Source organism: Callorhinus ursinus, unplaced genomic scaffold (genome assembly GCF_003265705.2).
Source record: "Callorhinus ursinus isolate GAN/ISIS: 27379988/994484 unplaced genomic scaffold, GSC_fseal_2.0 scaffold407, whole genome shotgun sequence".
Lineage (NCBI taxonomy): Eukaryota > Metazoa > Chordata > Mammalia > Carnivora > Otariidae > Callorhinus > Callorhinus ursinus.
Genome location: NW_027397462.1, coordinates 1 through 14,993, shown reverse-complemented (window position 1 = coordinate 14,993; position 14,993 = coordinate 1). Strand labels below are relative to the sequence as shown.

General features: G+C 38.6%; 1 protein-coding gene across 2 annotated transcripts; it reads left to right on the top strand.

The window, feature by feature from the left end:
* The first annotated feature begins 4,051 nt into the window (after positions 1-4,051).
* LOC112817925 (protein BEX1-like) lies at positions 4,052-5,613 on the top strand. 2 transcript variants are annotated; one of them, XM_025865238.2, is made up of 3 exons: positions 4,053-4,200; positions 4,561-4,642; positions 4,989-5,613. In XM_025865238.2, exon 3 carries the CDS (start codon positions 4,994-4,996, stop codon positions 5,378-5,380), a length of 387 nt encoding a protein of 128 aa, XP_025721023.1. In that variant the 5' UTR covers positions 4,053-4,200; positions 4,561-4,642; positions 4,989-4,993; the 3' UTR covers positions 5,381-5,613. The 2 variants fall into 2 exon arrangements, with proteins under 2 accessions (XP_073746602.1, XP_025721023.1); XM_073890501.1 differs by lacking the exon at positions 4,561-4,642 and having other exon boundaries at positions 4,052-4,200.
* Positions 5,614-14,993: the final 9,380 nt, after the last annotated feature.

Sequence of the window (14,993 nt, the reverse complement as noted above, 5' to 3'; positions counted from 1 at the left end):
TATTTGGGGATGTTATAGAAACCAAGGGGTTTCCTTTCAGCCACTGGGACTTCAATCAAAAATGGACAGCAAGTAAATGACCTTCTTGCTGCTATTCTCTTACCTTCCGAAATTGCTATGATCAAAATTGAGGTTCACAGTAAAAGGACTGAAATTGAATATCAGGAAAATGCCCTGGATGACTTTTATGCAAAGGCAGCAAGAACAAAAACTATAAAGGTTTTTGGCATATGTAGATAAAGTTCATTCTTCTTCTGAAAAAATAACCTCTTGTTGCCAGACTTTTGTCATCCTGATGTCCTGTGACATGGCAACAGTCTGCTCCTGATTCAGAGAAATCACAGTGTGCAAACAATGGTTGTAAATTCAGTGAATAACTGGGGCTATAAGAAACCCAAGATGGCCATTTGATTTTTATTATACAAACCCCATTTTTTGGTTCTTGCATTCTTTCACCAACCATTGTGCAGCTAAAAGGACTCAAATTATGCTAAACACACTACTAGAACAATGAGCAAAGAACACAAAAACAATCAAGTCACACACACAAAAAGAATATCTAATAACCATGAAGAAAGAGTCTCAAGTATATTAACAAAGAAATGAAAAGTAAGGTGAGTTGGTTATTTTATTTTTAAAATTAATTAAATTAATTAATTTAATTTACCAGATTTGCAAAGATGAAAAAAACTGATAATACTTGGGTTGGTGAAGATGTAGGAAAATGGACACTTTGAAGATGCAAAATTGTAAAAGAAATGAGCAAAGGGTCAGAATGGACATTTCTCCAAAAAATATATGCAAGTGACTGATAAGCACATGTGTGATATTGTGATTTATAATAAGAAATATATTTGATCTTTGCCTTTGCCACAAAACTCCCCCAAACCCTTGGAATTTCCTAAGAGATATGAGCAATAAGATATGAGCAATCTTTTGTCATAATATTTGGTCTTTTGTCACTTCAGAACCAAAAAGGTAAAATGGATGTCATTGTTATACATAACAAGTCTCTTTCAACCACAACTGAGTTCATTAATAAGATGACTTTGGAAATCCCCTAAAGATGTGGGCTGGGCTGGTTGCCAAGAGAAACAACCATGATTAGAGTGTTGGAACTTTCAGTCCCACTCCCTGATTTCCAAGGAGGGGAGATGGGCAGGAGATTGAATCAATCCTCAATAGCCAATGATTTAATCAATCATGCCTGTGTAATGCAGCCTCATAAAAACCCAAAAAGGATGGGATTCAGAGAGTTTCCAGGTTGGTGAACCAGAATGCTTCCATATGCTGCCATGCAGCATTAAAAACTCCATGGTGACAGAGCTCTTTTGTTCAGGATCTCACTCTATGTATTTCTTCATCTGCCTGTTGATTTATATCCTTTGTAATAAATGAGTAATCTAGTGAGTAAATTGATTTCTGAAGTTCTGTTAGCCTGTCAAACAAATTAATCAAACCGAAGGAGGGGGTTGGAAGAACTTCTGATTTATAGTCAGTAAGTCAGAAGCACAAGTAACAACCTGGACTTGTGATTAGCATCTGAAATAGAGGGCAATATTGTAGAACTGAGCCCTTAATCTGTGGAATCTGATACTATCTCCAAAGTGTCAGAATTTAGTTAACTGTAGGACACCCAGCTGATACCAGAGAATTGTTTGGTGGTTTGGGGACAAAACACACACATTGGAATGGGAGTAGAACTATAACATGAAAAGATGCTCAACATCATTAATAATCTAAGCAATGCCAATCTAAACTATCATGAGATATTACTTCATCTTCACTAATATGACTAGAATCAAAATTTCAGAAAATAACAAATGTTGATGAGGATGTGGAGATATCAGAACCTTCATATACTGCTGGTAGGAATGTTTAAAATGATCAACCACTTTGGAAAAAGTTTAACAGTTCTTTAAACGATTATTGTATTGTTGCCATGAACTCTGAAAATGTGTTAAATGAAGAAGTCAATCCCCAAAGAATACATACTGTGTGATTTCATTTATATGAAATATCCAGAATAGGGAAATCTATAGAGACAAATTATGTTAGTGGTGCTTTGGCCTGGAGACAATGAGAGGATGGGGAGTGATAGCAAAAGTGTACTTTTTGAGTTTCTTTTTGATGAAATGGTCAATTCCTAAAATTGACTATGGTGATGGTTGTGCATATCTATAAATATACTAAAAACCATTGAAGTGTACACTTTAAGTTGACAAATCTTATGGTATGTAAACTATAGTTCCATACTGCTTTTTTAAAAAGATATGACAGTCTTAGTTAGATTTGGTTATTAATTGAATATGAGGGACAATGATGAGGGATTCAAGGATGATGCCCAGATTCTGGGTTTGCCAATGGGTGAATACTAAGGCAGAAAACAATTGAAAAAGAAACAGGTCTAGGGTGAGAGTAAAGGGCTAAAGAGAGAGCGAGACAGCATATATAGAGATTTTTAAACTTTTTTAGGGGTGAGGAATCATGGCCTCTTTTGAGAATCAGCTAAGAAGTTTGGCCCCTCTCTCCCACAAAAAGGTGAATATATTACTACCTTCTCACATATACAGATAATATTTGAGTATCTGTTCCATAGACTTCTGTGTTGAGAATAACTAATCTAAGTTTACTCAGGATGGTCAGTAGATAGTGTTCCTTGGGCCCTGGCATGAATGAGGGAGTACCAGGGTGAGCATGGACTGGCAGATAGTGACCCTGCAGCAAGGCTGGGTTCTTCCTGAGTGCCCTGGAGGTGGGCAGGGTAGGGTGAGGATCCCAGCAGTCTGCACTTCTTAACCCAGGTAAGAGATAGCACAAATATCCCACAAAGGCTTCCACCTGGACAAGGTAACAAAGAGGAGAGAACAGGAAGATTTGGAAGGCTCTCTCCACAGCAATCAATTCCCTACTATTCTTTGACTCCTCTACTACAGAGGTATAGAAGAGGTATGAGAACAGACACACACACACCCACATCTGTCTGGGAGATGAGTCACTAGGTGGGAATTTGAGGGAGAAACGGAGGGAAGAAACTAAAGGAATTTACTTAGATCACTACTTTGGTCACTTGTCCATCTGTATTTTTGGAGTAAGCCCAGTCAAGAGCCTGAATGTAGGAAATAAAAAGCTCTGGAATGTGGCAGTGGGAAGATGGGCACTTTCCCAATCTCTTATCAGGGCAGGGACAATCTGACTATCTCTGCATCCCTCAACCTGCCACCGCCTCACAGCCCTTCCCTTTGCTTAGGTCTTCAAAATCATCATTAATAATAGCCATTAAATTTTAGCAGATGACTTCAGTTGTTAGCAAATTCTTTTCTATATATAATGAATGTTAATCATAATAGAATAAAATATAAATGTTTATTAATAAATCTTAAAATTTGTTCCAGAAAGGGGGAATTGGTGGATTATTTATATAAAATGACCAAGAGCTGACAACTAGATTTCTCCTGGATCATTTTCAAAACACCATTTGTGTTCAAGAAGGTTCTCTGCCCCCCACAAAGCCTCCTTCCTTTTTTTTATTTACAAAATTTTAAAACAATCTAGAATGTTCTAAAATGAAGTTCTGTGGAGTCCAGAGAAAATATTTTCTGTGTGGTGCAGAACATAAAAAATGAGTTTTCTTTTTACTTCTCCAGGTTGAAGCATGTCTTTTAAAAATGAAATTTCATATTTTTGTTTTTTGAAACAATACTGATTTTTAAAAAAACAATAAAACAATAAAGAGAAATTTTTAGGAAGCAGATACACAGCCAGGAAGAAGAGAAAAAACTGAAAAGACCAAGCCAATGCGAAGGCCTTGGGGAGAGGGGTGGGTGATATGCAAACCCTCCCCGGTAATCAGAGAAAGGCAAACCCTAACCATAAGGCGGTAAGGCCCCTTGCGCGCCCTCAGATTGAAGAGAACAGAGCTGAGTGACAAGATGGTGCGCGCTGTAGCCCCGCTCACAGACAAGCGGAGGGGGAGTTGGTGCGTGCAGAGGTGTGGGCAGAGTCCAGTAGAACTCCCCGCCCGCCCGAGGAAGTGGAGGGGGAGGGGTGAGAGCGCCTTGGTGACGCGGAGCCCTCACGTGACCTGGAGCTGCAGAGCAACGCAGCCTTCCGTGCAGTCGTCAGTCCAGCTTCTGGGTACCGGCTTCCCGCTGTCCTGCGCCTGGCGGGCTGGCAACGGGCGCGAGGAAAGCAGAGCAGGTAAGGGCTCCCGGGCCTGCGCGCGAGGCCAGGGCGGCAGCGGTCCGCCTACTCCCAAAGCCGGCGCAGGGGATCAGCGCAGCGGCATTCTTGGGAACATCAGTAGTGGCCCCCTGGGGTAGGGGTGCTGGGACGGCCGGGAGGGCAGCAGAGCAACCAAGAGCAATTGGAAATCACCCGAATTCCTACAGGAAAATGGTGAACCTCCGGGGCGGAGTGGGGGGAGGCTATGGGTGAGGGTGGGAGATGCGGATGGGGGGCGGCCAGGGGTGGCCGGGACCCAGAAGGGACCAGGTGTTGGCGGATCGGCGCCAAGCGCTTCGCAACAGCCCCTGTTCCCTCCACGCCGGCCTTCTGCAGGTCTGCGGGTCTAGGTGTCAAGTGTCGCGTCGGCGCACTCACGGCGAGAATTGGGAGAAGGAGACAGCAAGGATAGGCCCAGGTCGGTGCTGCGGTCAGTGTGGGGGGCGGTTGCAGAGCACAGTTTGAGACCCTCTTCCAACTACCCCATCCCTTGTCCCCTGTCCTCCATTTTGGTGACTGCGGAAGTTTGGGGATGGATCTGTAGGAAAATGGTGGGTTTGGGGGGGAGGTAGGACAGAGAAGTGGTGGGGGGGTCCGGACTTGGAGGCCCCCTAGAGGACGCACAAAGCTTTTCAGGTAGGAAAATGAAATTTTAAAAAACCGTTGACATCGAGGGCTCTGAAAGATGAGTAGTGAGGCCTCTGTCCTCGGTGCTGACCTGTCCACCAAAAACTCAACCCCTTCTTTTGTCTTTTGTCTCCTAGGAGCAATGGCGTCCAAAGAGGAGCACGCAGTAAAAAATCTCAACATGGAAAATACCGACCAGGAAAATGAAAAAAAAGATGAAAAGGAGCAAGTTGTTAATAAAGGAGAGCCCTTGGCCCTCCCTTTGGAAACTGGTGAATATTGTCTGCCTAGAGTAAATCGTAGGCGGTTCCGTGTGAGGCAGCCCATCCAGCAGTATAGATGGGATGTGATTCAGAGGCTTGAAGAGCCACAGGGAAGGATGAGAGAAGAGAATGTGGAAAGAATTGGGGAGGAGATGAGACAACTCATGCAAAAGCTGAAGGAAAAGCAGTTCAGTCATAGTTTGAGGGCAGTTAGCACTGACCCCCCTCACCATGACCATCATGATGAGTTTTGCCTTATGCCTTGAATCCTGGTGTTTTCTCTGAAGTTAATAGGGAGACACCTGCTTTCTAAACTTATGTGTTCATGATATAGCTTTGTTGTAAACCTTTTGATGTCACTCATTTCTAGTACGTCTATTATTACTTCGAGTTGAATGTGTTTTTGATCCAATCTGTAAGATTTTGTTAGCAGGAGAACTTTACCTATTGCATGGAGAGATGGTCATTATATTGTGAAACCAATAAAGCAGTCTAAAAAAAGCAACCTCTGTATTTTTATTTCAAATCTTATGTTTATGTATTTAGTACATGCAGTGAAAAATGCTGAAATTAAATATACCAAAGGATTAATATAGGGACTTATAAGTCGATGTGTTTTCTTTCATATTTTCTGTAGTTTTAGAAGAAATGGAAACTATTTTTAATGACCTTGTGAAAGTAGAAGGGTCACTTCATAAACACTTGGTATGAAATTTGGATATTTTAGCCAGATGAATAAACCCAGTAATCCTTTATAAAGTGAGGACGAGGACTGTACATGACTATGAAACAAGATCAGGTGTGTGTGAGCTAAGTTTACCTACTTTTGTCCTCATTCCCATCTATTAGGCAGGACCCCCTATTCTCAGATTTTCCCTTCAGATATTTAGCAGTTTCCAAAGATAGGTCTCACCAGTCCAGCATCCCTCTGCTGGTCAAGCTGAATTCTGCCTGGCAAGAAGTAGGCCCTTAACAAAATACAATTAATAATGATTGAGTCAGGAGCTCTGAGTTCTTGTCTCAGTTCAGTTCCTGAATAAAATAAACTTGGTTATGCAGTTTCACTTCTCTGGAAGAGATTACTGGCAATTCCTAAAGGAACAATGAATTCATTAATAATATCTTAAAATTCTTAAACCTATGCTAATCTGCCATGTATGTGAGAATCATCTGAGGACTTTCTTGAAAATATAGACTCTTGGGGAACCTGGGTGGCTCAGTCAGTTAAGCTTTGACTCTTGATTTCAGCTAAGGTCATGATCTCAGGATGGTGAGATTAAGCCCCCCATCAGGCTCCGTGCTTAACAGGGAGTCTGCTTGAGATTTTCTCTCTTCTGCCCCCCCCCCACGCTCCTGTGCGCTCATTTGTTCTTGCTCTCTCTCTCAAATAAATCTTTAAAAAAAAAAGAAAATGTAGACTCTTGATCCTACCCTAGATGTACTGAATGGGGATCCAGAACTTTAATTTTTAGCAAGCATTCCTGGTAATTCTGATGCACATTAACGTCTAAAGGGCTCCTATGTGTATACATTTATTGTCTCAATTCTTAAATAGGAACCGTAATGAAGAACATAAAGGTGAATATCTGAATTCGGTGGAGAGAAACACTAAAATGTAAAGAAAGAAAATTAAAAAGGGCTTTAGATTTACTACATAAAAATTTAAAATTTAAAGTATGTACACTAAAAAATTTACAGTGGTTGTCTCTTATAAGGTATTGGATGATTTTTTTTCTTTGTACTCAACTACATTTTTCTTAATGAATATGGATTACTTGTGGTAAAAAGAAATAATAAATCAGTAATAGATCCACATCCAATGAACAATTCAGTGAGCTTATAAATGAAGTGCAATGGAGGCACTTAAAAATTCTCATTGGGGGCACCTGGGTGGCTCAGATGGTTAAGCGTCTGCCTTCGGCTCAGGTCATGATCCTGGGATCAAGTCCCACATCGGGCTCCTTGCTTAACAAGCAGCCTCCTCCCTCTGCCTGCCACTCCCCCTGCGTGTACGCTCCTTCTCTCTCTCTCTCTGGCAAATAAATAAATAAAGTTTTTTAAAAAAAATTCTCATTGACAGAACTTAGATATTATAGATTTCAAATTATTCTTGAATATAGTATTCATGGCTTGGTGTAATTGTCCCTCCTATAAGTGGGCAAAATCACTAGATCTTACTTCTAATCAATAGACTACAACAAAAGCGATATGATGCCTCTTCTGTGATTGCATTGCAGAAGATTGTGGCTTTGGTCTTGCTGCAAGACTTCTCTTCCTCCTTCCCCTCCCCTTTGCTGGCTTTGATGAAACAAACTGTCATGTTGGAGAGGCTCATATGGCAAAGAACGGGCAGTATCTCTCAACCAACAACCGGTGAGGAACTGGGACCCTCAACCCAATAGCCTTTGAAGAAGTGAATCCTGCCAAACAACATAGGCAAGTTTGGAAGCAGATCTTTGCCCTTTCAAGCCTTCAGGTAAGACCTTGCCCCTGACCAAAATATTGATATGCACAATTAGCTGTCCTGAGCCAGTAAGAGCCAGCTTCAAGCACACCACTGACTCAGAGCACTCCCTTGTCAAGGTAGTTAAAACAGGAACATTACTAGGCAAGGAACATGAAAGATAAGAATGAAAAAAGGAAATGTCTTTTGCAAAGGAGATGGATGAGCATAAAGGAGAGAAAGATAAGAGAAAAAGAGACAGAGGCAGATAGAGTCCTGGCGTATGCAGTATACTTATGACTAAAAGGGACTACAGGATTGTGCGGGTGGGGTGTTACTTTTTGTACCCAGCTTTTTTTTATTCAGATTACCTAGTTATCACTCTGGTACTTCAATTTATTGTCCCTAATTCATATCAACTGCATTTCAAAAGTAATTTGAAGCAATGGTTCAGCAAATAATTATAATTTGGCTCAATTTGGGACTCAAGACATTTTTATGTTCTAAATATGCAGAGTACAATATGGTAATAATGAGCCACATGTGGTTATTAAGAACTTGAAATGTGACTAACACAATATGAGATGGGCAAAAGTGTAAAGCATACACAAGATTTTAAACACATGGTACAAAAAAAGAATGTAAAGCATTCACAAGATTTTAAACACATAGTACAAAAACAGAATAAGGGATTAAAAGTTTTTTATTGATTACATGTTGAGATGATAGTATTTTGGATATACTATGTTAAATAAAATATATTATTAAAATTAATTTCACCACTTACTTTTTACTTTCAAAAAATGTGTTTACCAGAAAAATTAAAATTAGATATATGGCTTATATTATACTTCTGTTGAACATCACCATTCCAAATCATTTTTAAGATATACTATGTTTTCTAAACTAAAAAACGTTATTTTAGAAATTTCTGATAATAAAGATGATACACATTCCTTTCAGAAAGCACAAAGAAATATAAAGAAGAAAAGTCTTAAAAAACATTTTAATCCTACTAAACATTATTAAATATTTATTTTTTAGTCTCTTTTCTACACAAAACATCCACAAATGGAATCTTGTTTTATAAAAGTGGGATCATACTGTATATACTATTTTGTATGCTTCTTTTTCACTTAACATTTTTAAGATAATCCTTTTCCATTATCCTTAAGGGTTATTTGAGATAAAGTTGTTATTTAAATGGATTAACAAATTTAATATAATAATAATAGAACAGGGAGAAAATATAGATGATAATTTAATTTAAGCACAATAAAGGCATTTCTCAACATACAACTCAAGGCAGAAATTATGCAGAAAATTACTGATTTTATTACATAAAAATAAACTTTTATATGGCATAAGTATAATTTAGAAAGACAAATGAAATATTGGAAAAATAATACATAAAAAAGACAAAATGTGGTTAGGACTTCTAGTACTATGTTGAATAGCAGTGGTGATAGTGGACACCCCTGCTGTGTTCCAGACCTTAGGGGAAAGCTCTCAGTTTTTCCCCATTGAGAATGATATTCGCTGTGGGTTTTTCATAGATGGCTTTTATGGTATTGAGGTATGTACCCTCTGTCCCTACACTCTGAAGAGTTTTAATCAAGAAAGGATGCTGTACTTGGTTGAATGTTTTTTCTCATAATATGTTCTTATAATTGTTTGTATTTCTTTGGTGTTGGGTGTGATCTCTCCTCTTTCATTCATGATTTTATTTACTTGGGTCCTTTCTCTTTTTTTTTTGATAAGTCTTGCCAGGAGTTTATCAATCTTATTAATTCTTTCAAAGAACCAGCTCCTAGTTTCGTTGATCTGTTCTACTGTTATTTTGGTTTCTATTTCATTGATTTCTTCTCTGATCTTTATTATTTCTCTTCTCCTGCTGGGTTTAGGCTTTATTTGCTGTTCTTTCTCCAGCTCTTTTAGGTGTAGGGTTAGGTTGTGTATTTGAAACCTGTCTTGTTTCTTGAGAAAGGCTTGTATTGCTATATACTTTCCTCTTAGGACAGCCTTTGCTGTGTCCCAAAGATTTTGAGCAGTTGTGTTTTCATTTTCATTTGTTTCCATGAATTTTTTAAATTCTTCTTTAATTTCCTGATTGATCCATTCATTCTTTAGTAGGCTGTTCTTTAGCCTCCATGTATTTGAGTTCTTTATGACTTTCCTCTTGTGACTGAGTTCTAGTTTCAAAGCATTGTGGTCCAAAAATATGCAGGGAATGATCCCAATCTTTTGGTACCGGTTGAAACCTGATTTGTGACCTAGGATGTGATCAATTCTGGAGAATGTTCCATGGGCACTAGAGAAGAATGTGTATTCCGTTGCTTTGGGATGGAATGTTCTGAATAGGTCTGTGAAGTCCATTTGGTCCAGTGTGTCATTTAAAGTCTTTATTTCCTTGTTGATCTTTTGCTTAGATTATCTGTCCATTTCAGTGAGGGGAGTGTTAAAGTCCCCTACTATTATTGTAAGACTGATGAATCACAGACCTGTACCTCTGAAACATATAATACATTATATGTTTAAAAAAATAAAGATAGTAGGAAGAGAAAAATGAAGGGGGGGAATCGGAGGGGGAGACTAACCATGAGAGACTATGGACTCTGAGAAACAAACTGAGGGTTCCAGAGGGGAGGGTGTGGGGGATGGGTTAGCCTGGTGATGGGTGTTAAAGAGGGCACATATTGAATGGAGCACTGGGTGTTATACACAAACAATGAATCATGGAACACTACAACAAAAAGAAAGAAAGAAAGAAAGAAAGAAAGAAAGAAAGAAAGAAAGAAAGAAAGGAAGGAAGGAAGGAAGGAAGGAAGGAAGGAAGGAAGGAAGGAAGGAAGGAAGAAAGAAAGAAAGAAAGAAAGAAAGAAAGAAAGAAAGAAAGAAAGAAAGAAAGAAAGAAAGAAAGAGAAAGAAAGAAAGAAAAAGAAAGAGAAAGAAAGAAATTCAGGTGAACAATTGGAAGGAATAAAAAAATAAGAAAGAACAAAAGAAAGACAAAAAGTTAATATTATAACTGTATAGTAAATTGGTTTAAATCAATCAGGGAAAGGCAAACACAGAAATATCAAAATGGAAAAAAATAAAAGGTAAACAATTTTACAGCTGACTACTAGATACATGGAAAAAATGACCAGTTTCATTTGTAATCAAGTATATGCAAATGAGAACAAGAAAATATTTTCAAGTAACAAGTTGGTAAATAATTTTAATAACAGCCAACATTTATTGACCATTATAATCTAAATACTTTGCATGCCTCATTCAATTTCCCTAACCACATAAATTGCATGCAGATACTATTGTTAGACCATTTTATATAAAGTTAAGCAGAATGAGCCATGTGACTATTCAGTCACGTACCCAAAGCCATGTGACTATTAAGTTGTGGAGCTGGAATTTGAACACAGTGTGACTTTTGAATCCATGCCATTATTAGTGGTTTATACCTAGAAGTAAGGGTTCTTTCATATAGTGAAAACATAAAAAGAGCATGTGCATGTTCATACAGTACTGGTGAGAATGAGAACTGGTTCAACTTTTCTGAAAGATAGTTTGAAAATATGTATCAAAAGTCTTAAAACAGTTCTATAGTCTTTAATCAGAAATTCTATGCTGTTGACTACATTCCAGGAGAGAAATCATACAAATGATCTCTATCTGAGCTGTGAAAACATCCAAATGTGCAAGCATGTAAATAGAGATGACCGTTGAACAATGCAGGGGTTAGGGGTGCTGACACCCTGCATAGTCGAAATTCCACATATAACTTTTGACTTCCAAAAACCTAATTTCTAATAGCCTACTGTTGACTGGAAGTCTTACCAAAAACATAAAGTCAATTAACACATATTCTGTATGCTATATAGATATATAATATAATATATATTAGTATAAAAATATATTTTATATATACATATAGTATTCTTACAATATAGTAAGCTAGAGAAAAGAAAATGTTAATAAGAAAATCATAAGGAAGGACACCTGGGGGGCTCAGTCGGCTAGGCGTCTGCCTTCGGCTCGGGACATGATCCTGGATTCCTGGGATTGGGTCCCACATTGGGTTCCCTGTTCAGCAGGAATCATGTTCTCCCCACCCCCAGCTTGTTCTCTTGCTCTCTCTCTCTTGCTCTCTCTCTCTCTCTCAAATAAATAAATAAAATCTCTTTAAAAAAGAAAATCATAAGGAAGAGAAAGATATATTTACAGTACTGTACTGCAAAAAATCCATATATAAGTGAACCCACACAATTCAAACCGATGTTGTTCAAGGGTCAATTGTATATACAATAGCAGGATGTTTATTTCAGCATTTTTTAAAAGCCAAAAAAAACTGGATATAACCTTAATACTTATAAATAAGGGAAAGATAAATACATAAGATGCATTAATACTTTGGAAACCTATCCGGCCATTATAAATAATAGAGTAGTCCTGAATAGAAAGAAATGGAAAATTCTCTAATATTGTTATTTTAATTATTTTGGGTAGGGAATATCAGCTGTATGTAAAGAATAATTGACTAAAGCTTGCTTAAATATTAAGGAAATTTATGATCTCACATGATAGCAGAAAAAGCAGAAATAGGTGAAACAGGCTTCAGGCTGATTGATTCAGGATGTCAGCAAGGACCCAGGTTTCTTCCATCTCTGGTTAACTTCTACCATGCTTAGTGTCAGCTTCATCATAAGGCTTACCACTAATGAAACAAGATGGCTGTTGTGGTGATTGAGGATACGTTCTTTTCTGGTTTTGTCTCTCATGAGAGAAAGGAAAACTTCTCTCCCAACCATGGAATATAAGACCTTCTCTTCAATCTAACTGGGCCATTTTAAGATCATTAGTCATCTTCAACCAGTAACAATCCTCAGAGAAATTCCAAATCCTGAAAGGTTCAGAATTATTAGGGCCTGCCTCCTGAAGGTATCAATAAAGAGAGGTAGGGTGTACATTTAGATGTTGGGAGTTTTGTTAAGAGAAGAAAGGAGAAGCTGATGTTGGGTAAGCATACACTATACTGGGAGCCTCAAAAACAGGAATGGCCCAGGATACTCTCTGTACCTGCAATAGGTTCTGAGTGGGAGATCGACAGCTGGAACATGTACTGAATTACCTTTGGAAGAACAGGCAGGGCATTAAAAAAAAATAGTCCAGAAAATGCTAATATTCAGAAGAAGAAAGAGTGAGAATGAGAATGAGAGCAAGAATAATGAATATGACTCACAGAATTTCCCCAAGTTATAGAAACCTGAGGGATTCCTGGAGCCCTGGGATTAAAAATCAAAAGAAAGGGCAGTTTATCCAGTTTAGCAAGACCATTCACTAGGGTTAAGTGGAAGTCATGTAGGTCTATGCCCAGAGATGCCAAAGGAGCCAGTTAATGAGGAACAGAACCATGTGGAGAGGATTCCAGGAAATTAATTTTTAACAAAATTTCCACTTTGTCACATTAATAACACCTCGCTTCACAGATTCTTGTCCTGCTTCATGGACCAGTGCCAGATGTGCTGGGCACATCCCTTCCTCCAAAAGTAGATTGAAAATCAGCCTTGAATATTATTGAATAACATCTCTGAAAAGCAAACACTTAAGCATGGAATCTACTGGGGTTTGTGGAGATTTCAACAGGGCACTGTTTGCTCACTTAGCAGGCTCATGACCTCCACCCCAGCCAAGCTACTCTCTCTCCCTCACCAACCCTATCCAGAACTTCTCTTCATCCTCCCCATATTTCAAGGTTCAACTTAGATCCTTCTTCCTCATAACAGCTTCCCTGGCTCTATGAGTACCACCCTTTTCTTATTCCTATTAGGCTGGACAGAACTTCAGAGTTTTTAAGTATCTTTTTTTCCCAGAAGTTGGTATGTGCAATAGTGGACCTTCCCAGGCACCTCATGTTCTGCTTCCCCTGTGATGTCTTGGATTATGTTTTATAATTGTTTTGTATTTTTTACAAATTGAGTGATCAGTGAACTGGTTTCTTTGTTTCTCCTCTTGCCCTTTTCCAATCCAGTCTCCGCCTAGCAATCTAAGTATTATTTTTTAAAAGATTTATTTTTTGTTTTTTTTATTTTTTTAAAGATTTTTATTTATTTATTGAGAGAGAGAGAATGGTAGAGAGAGAGCATGAGAGGGAAGAAGGTCAGAGGGAGAAGCAGACTCCCCGCTGAGCAGGGAGCCCGATGCGGGACTCGATCCTGGGACTCCAGGATCATGACCTGAGCCGAAGGCAGTCGCTTAACCAACTGAGCCACCCAGGCGCCCAAAAGATTTATTTTTTATTTGTTTGAGGGGGGGCAGAAGGAGAGGGAGAGAGAGATTCCCAAGCAGACTCCCCACTGAGTGCAGAGCCCAACACAGGGTTCAATCCCACGACCCTGAGATCCTGACCTGAGCCAAAATCAACAGTTGGATGCTTAACCAACTGAGCCGCCCAGGTGCCTCAATCCAAGTAGTGTTTTTTTAAATTTTTCATTATGTTTAGTTAGGCAACACATAGTACATCATAAGTTTTTGTTGTAGTGTTCAATGATTCATTAGTTGTGTATAACACCCTATAACACCCAGTGCTCATCCAAACATATGCTCTCCTTAATACCAAGTAGTATTTTAAAGGAGAATTAGAACATGCTCTTCCCCTCAATTATATCCCTTAAATGCCTCCATTGCATTTAAATACTTAAAACAAAACAAGTCTTTACCATGGCCTTCAGGCTCTCCAACACCTTCTTCCTGGCCACTTCTCCCACTCAGCAAGGCTACTCTCCCCCTCTATTGATAAGCTCTAGCCACACTGGCCTCCTTTGGTTCTAAATGGGCCAAGGACTTTCCTGCTCTAGAGCTTATGCACATGCTGATTCTCCTTCTGGAAGGCTAACCATTTCCCCCTGGCTAACTTTTATTTACCCTTTAGGACTCAACTTAATATCATGGCTTCTGAGAGTCCCTCTCCCATTCATTGGCCCAAACCTTCATGCTCTCTCTCACAAAACCTTGTTCTCTATCACAATTTAGGATTATGTTTTTTTTAAGTTTTTTTAAATTTTATTTTATTGTGTTATGTTAGTAACCATACATTACATCATTAGTTTTTGAGGTAGTTTTCCATAATTCATTGTTTGCATATAACACCCAGTGCTCCATTCCATACATGCCCTTTTTAATACACATCACCAGGCTAACCCATCCCCCCACTCCCCTCCCCTCTAAAACCCTCAATTTGTTTCTCAGAGTCCATAGTCTCTCATGGTTACTCTCCCCCTATGATTCCCCGCTCATTTTCCCATTCCTAATATCTTCTGTTTTTAAAACATATAGTGTATAGGATTATATTTTTATAATGTTTCTCTTTAATAAAAAATAAAATAAAAGGCCTATAACTCCATATATCAATATGTATGAAAAACAAGGCATAATATCAT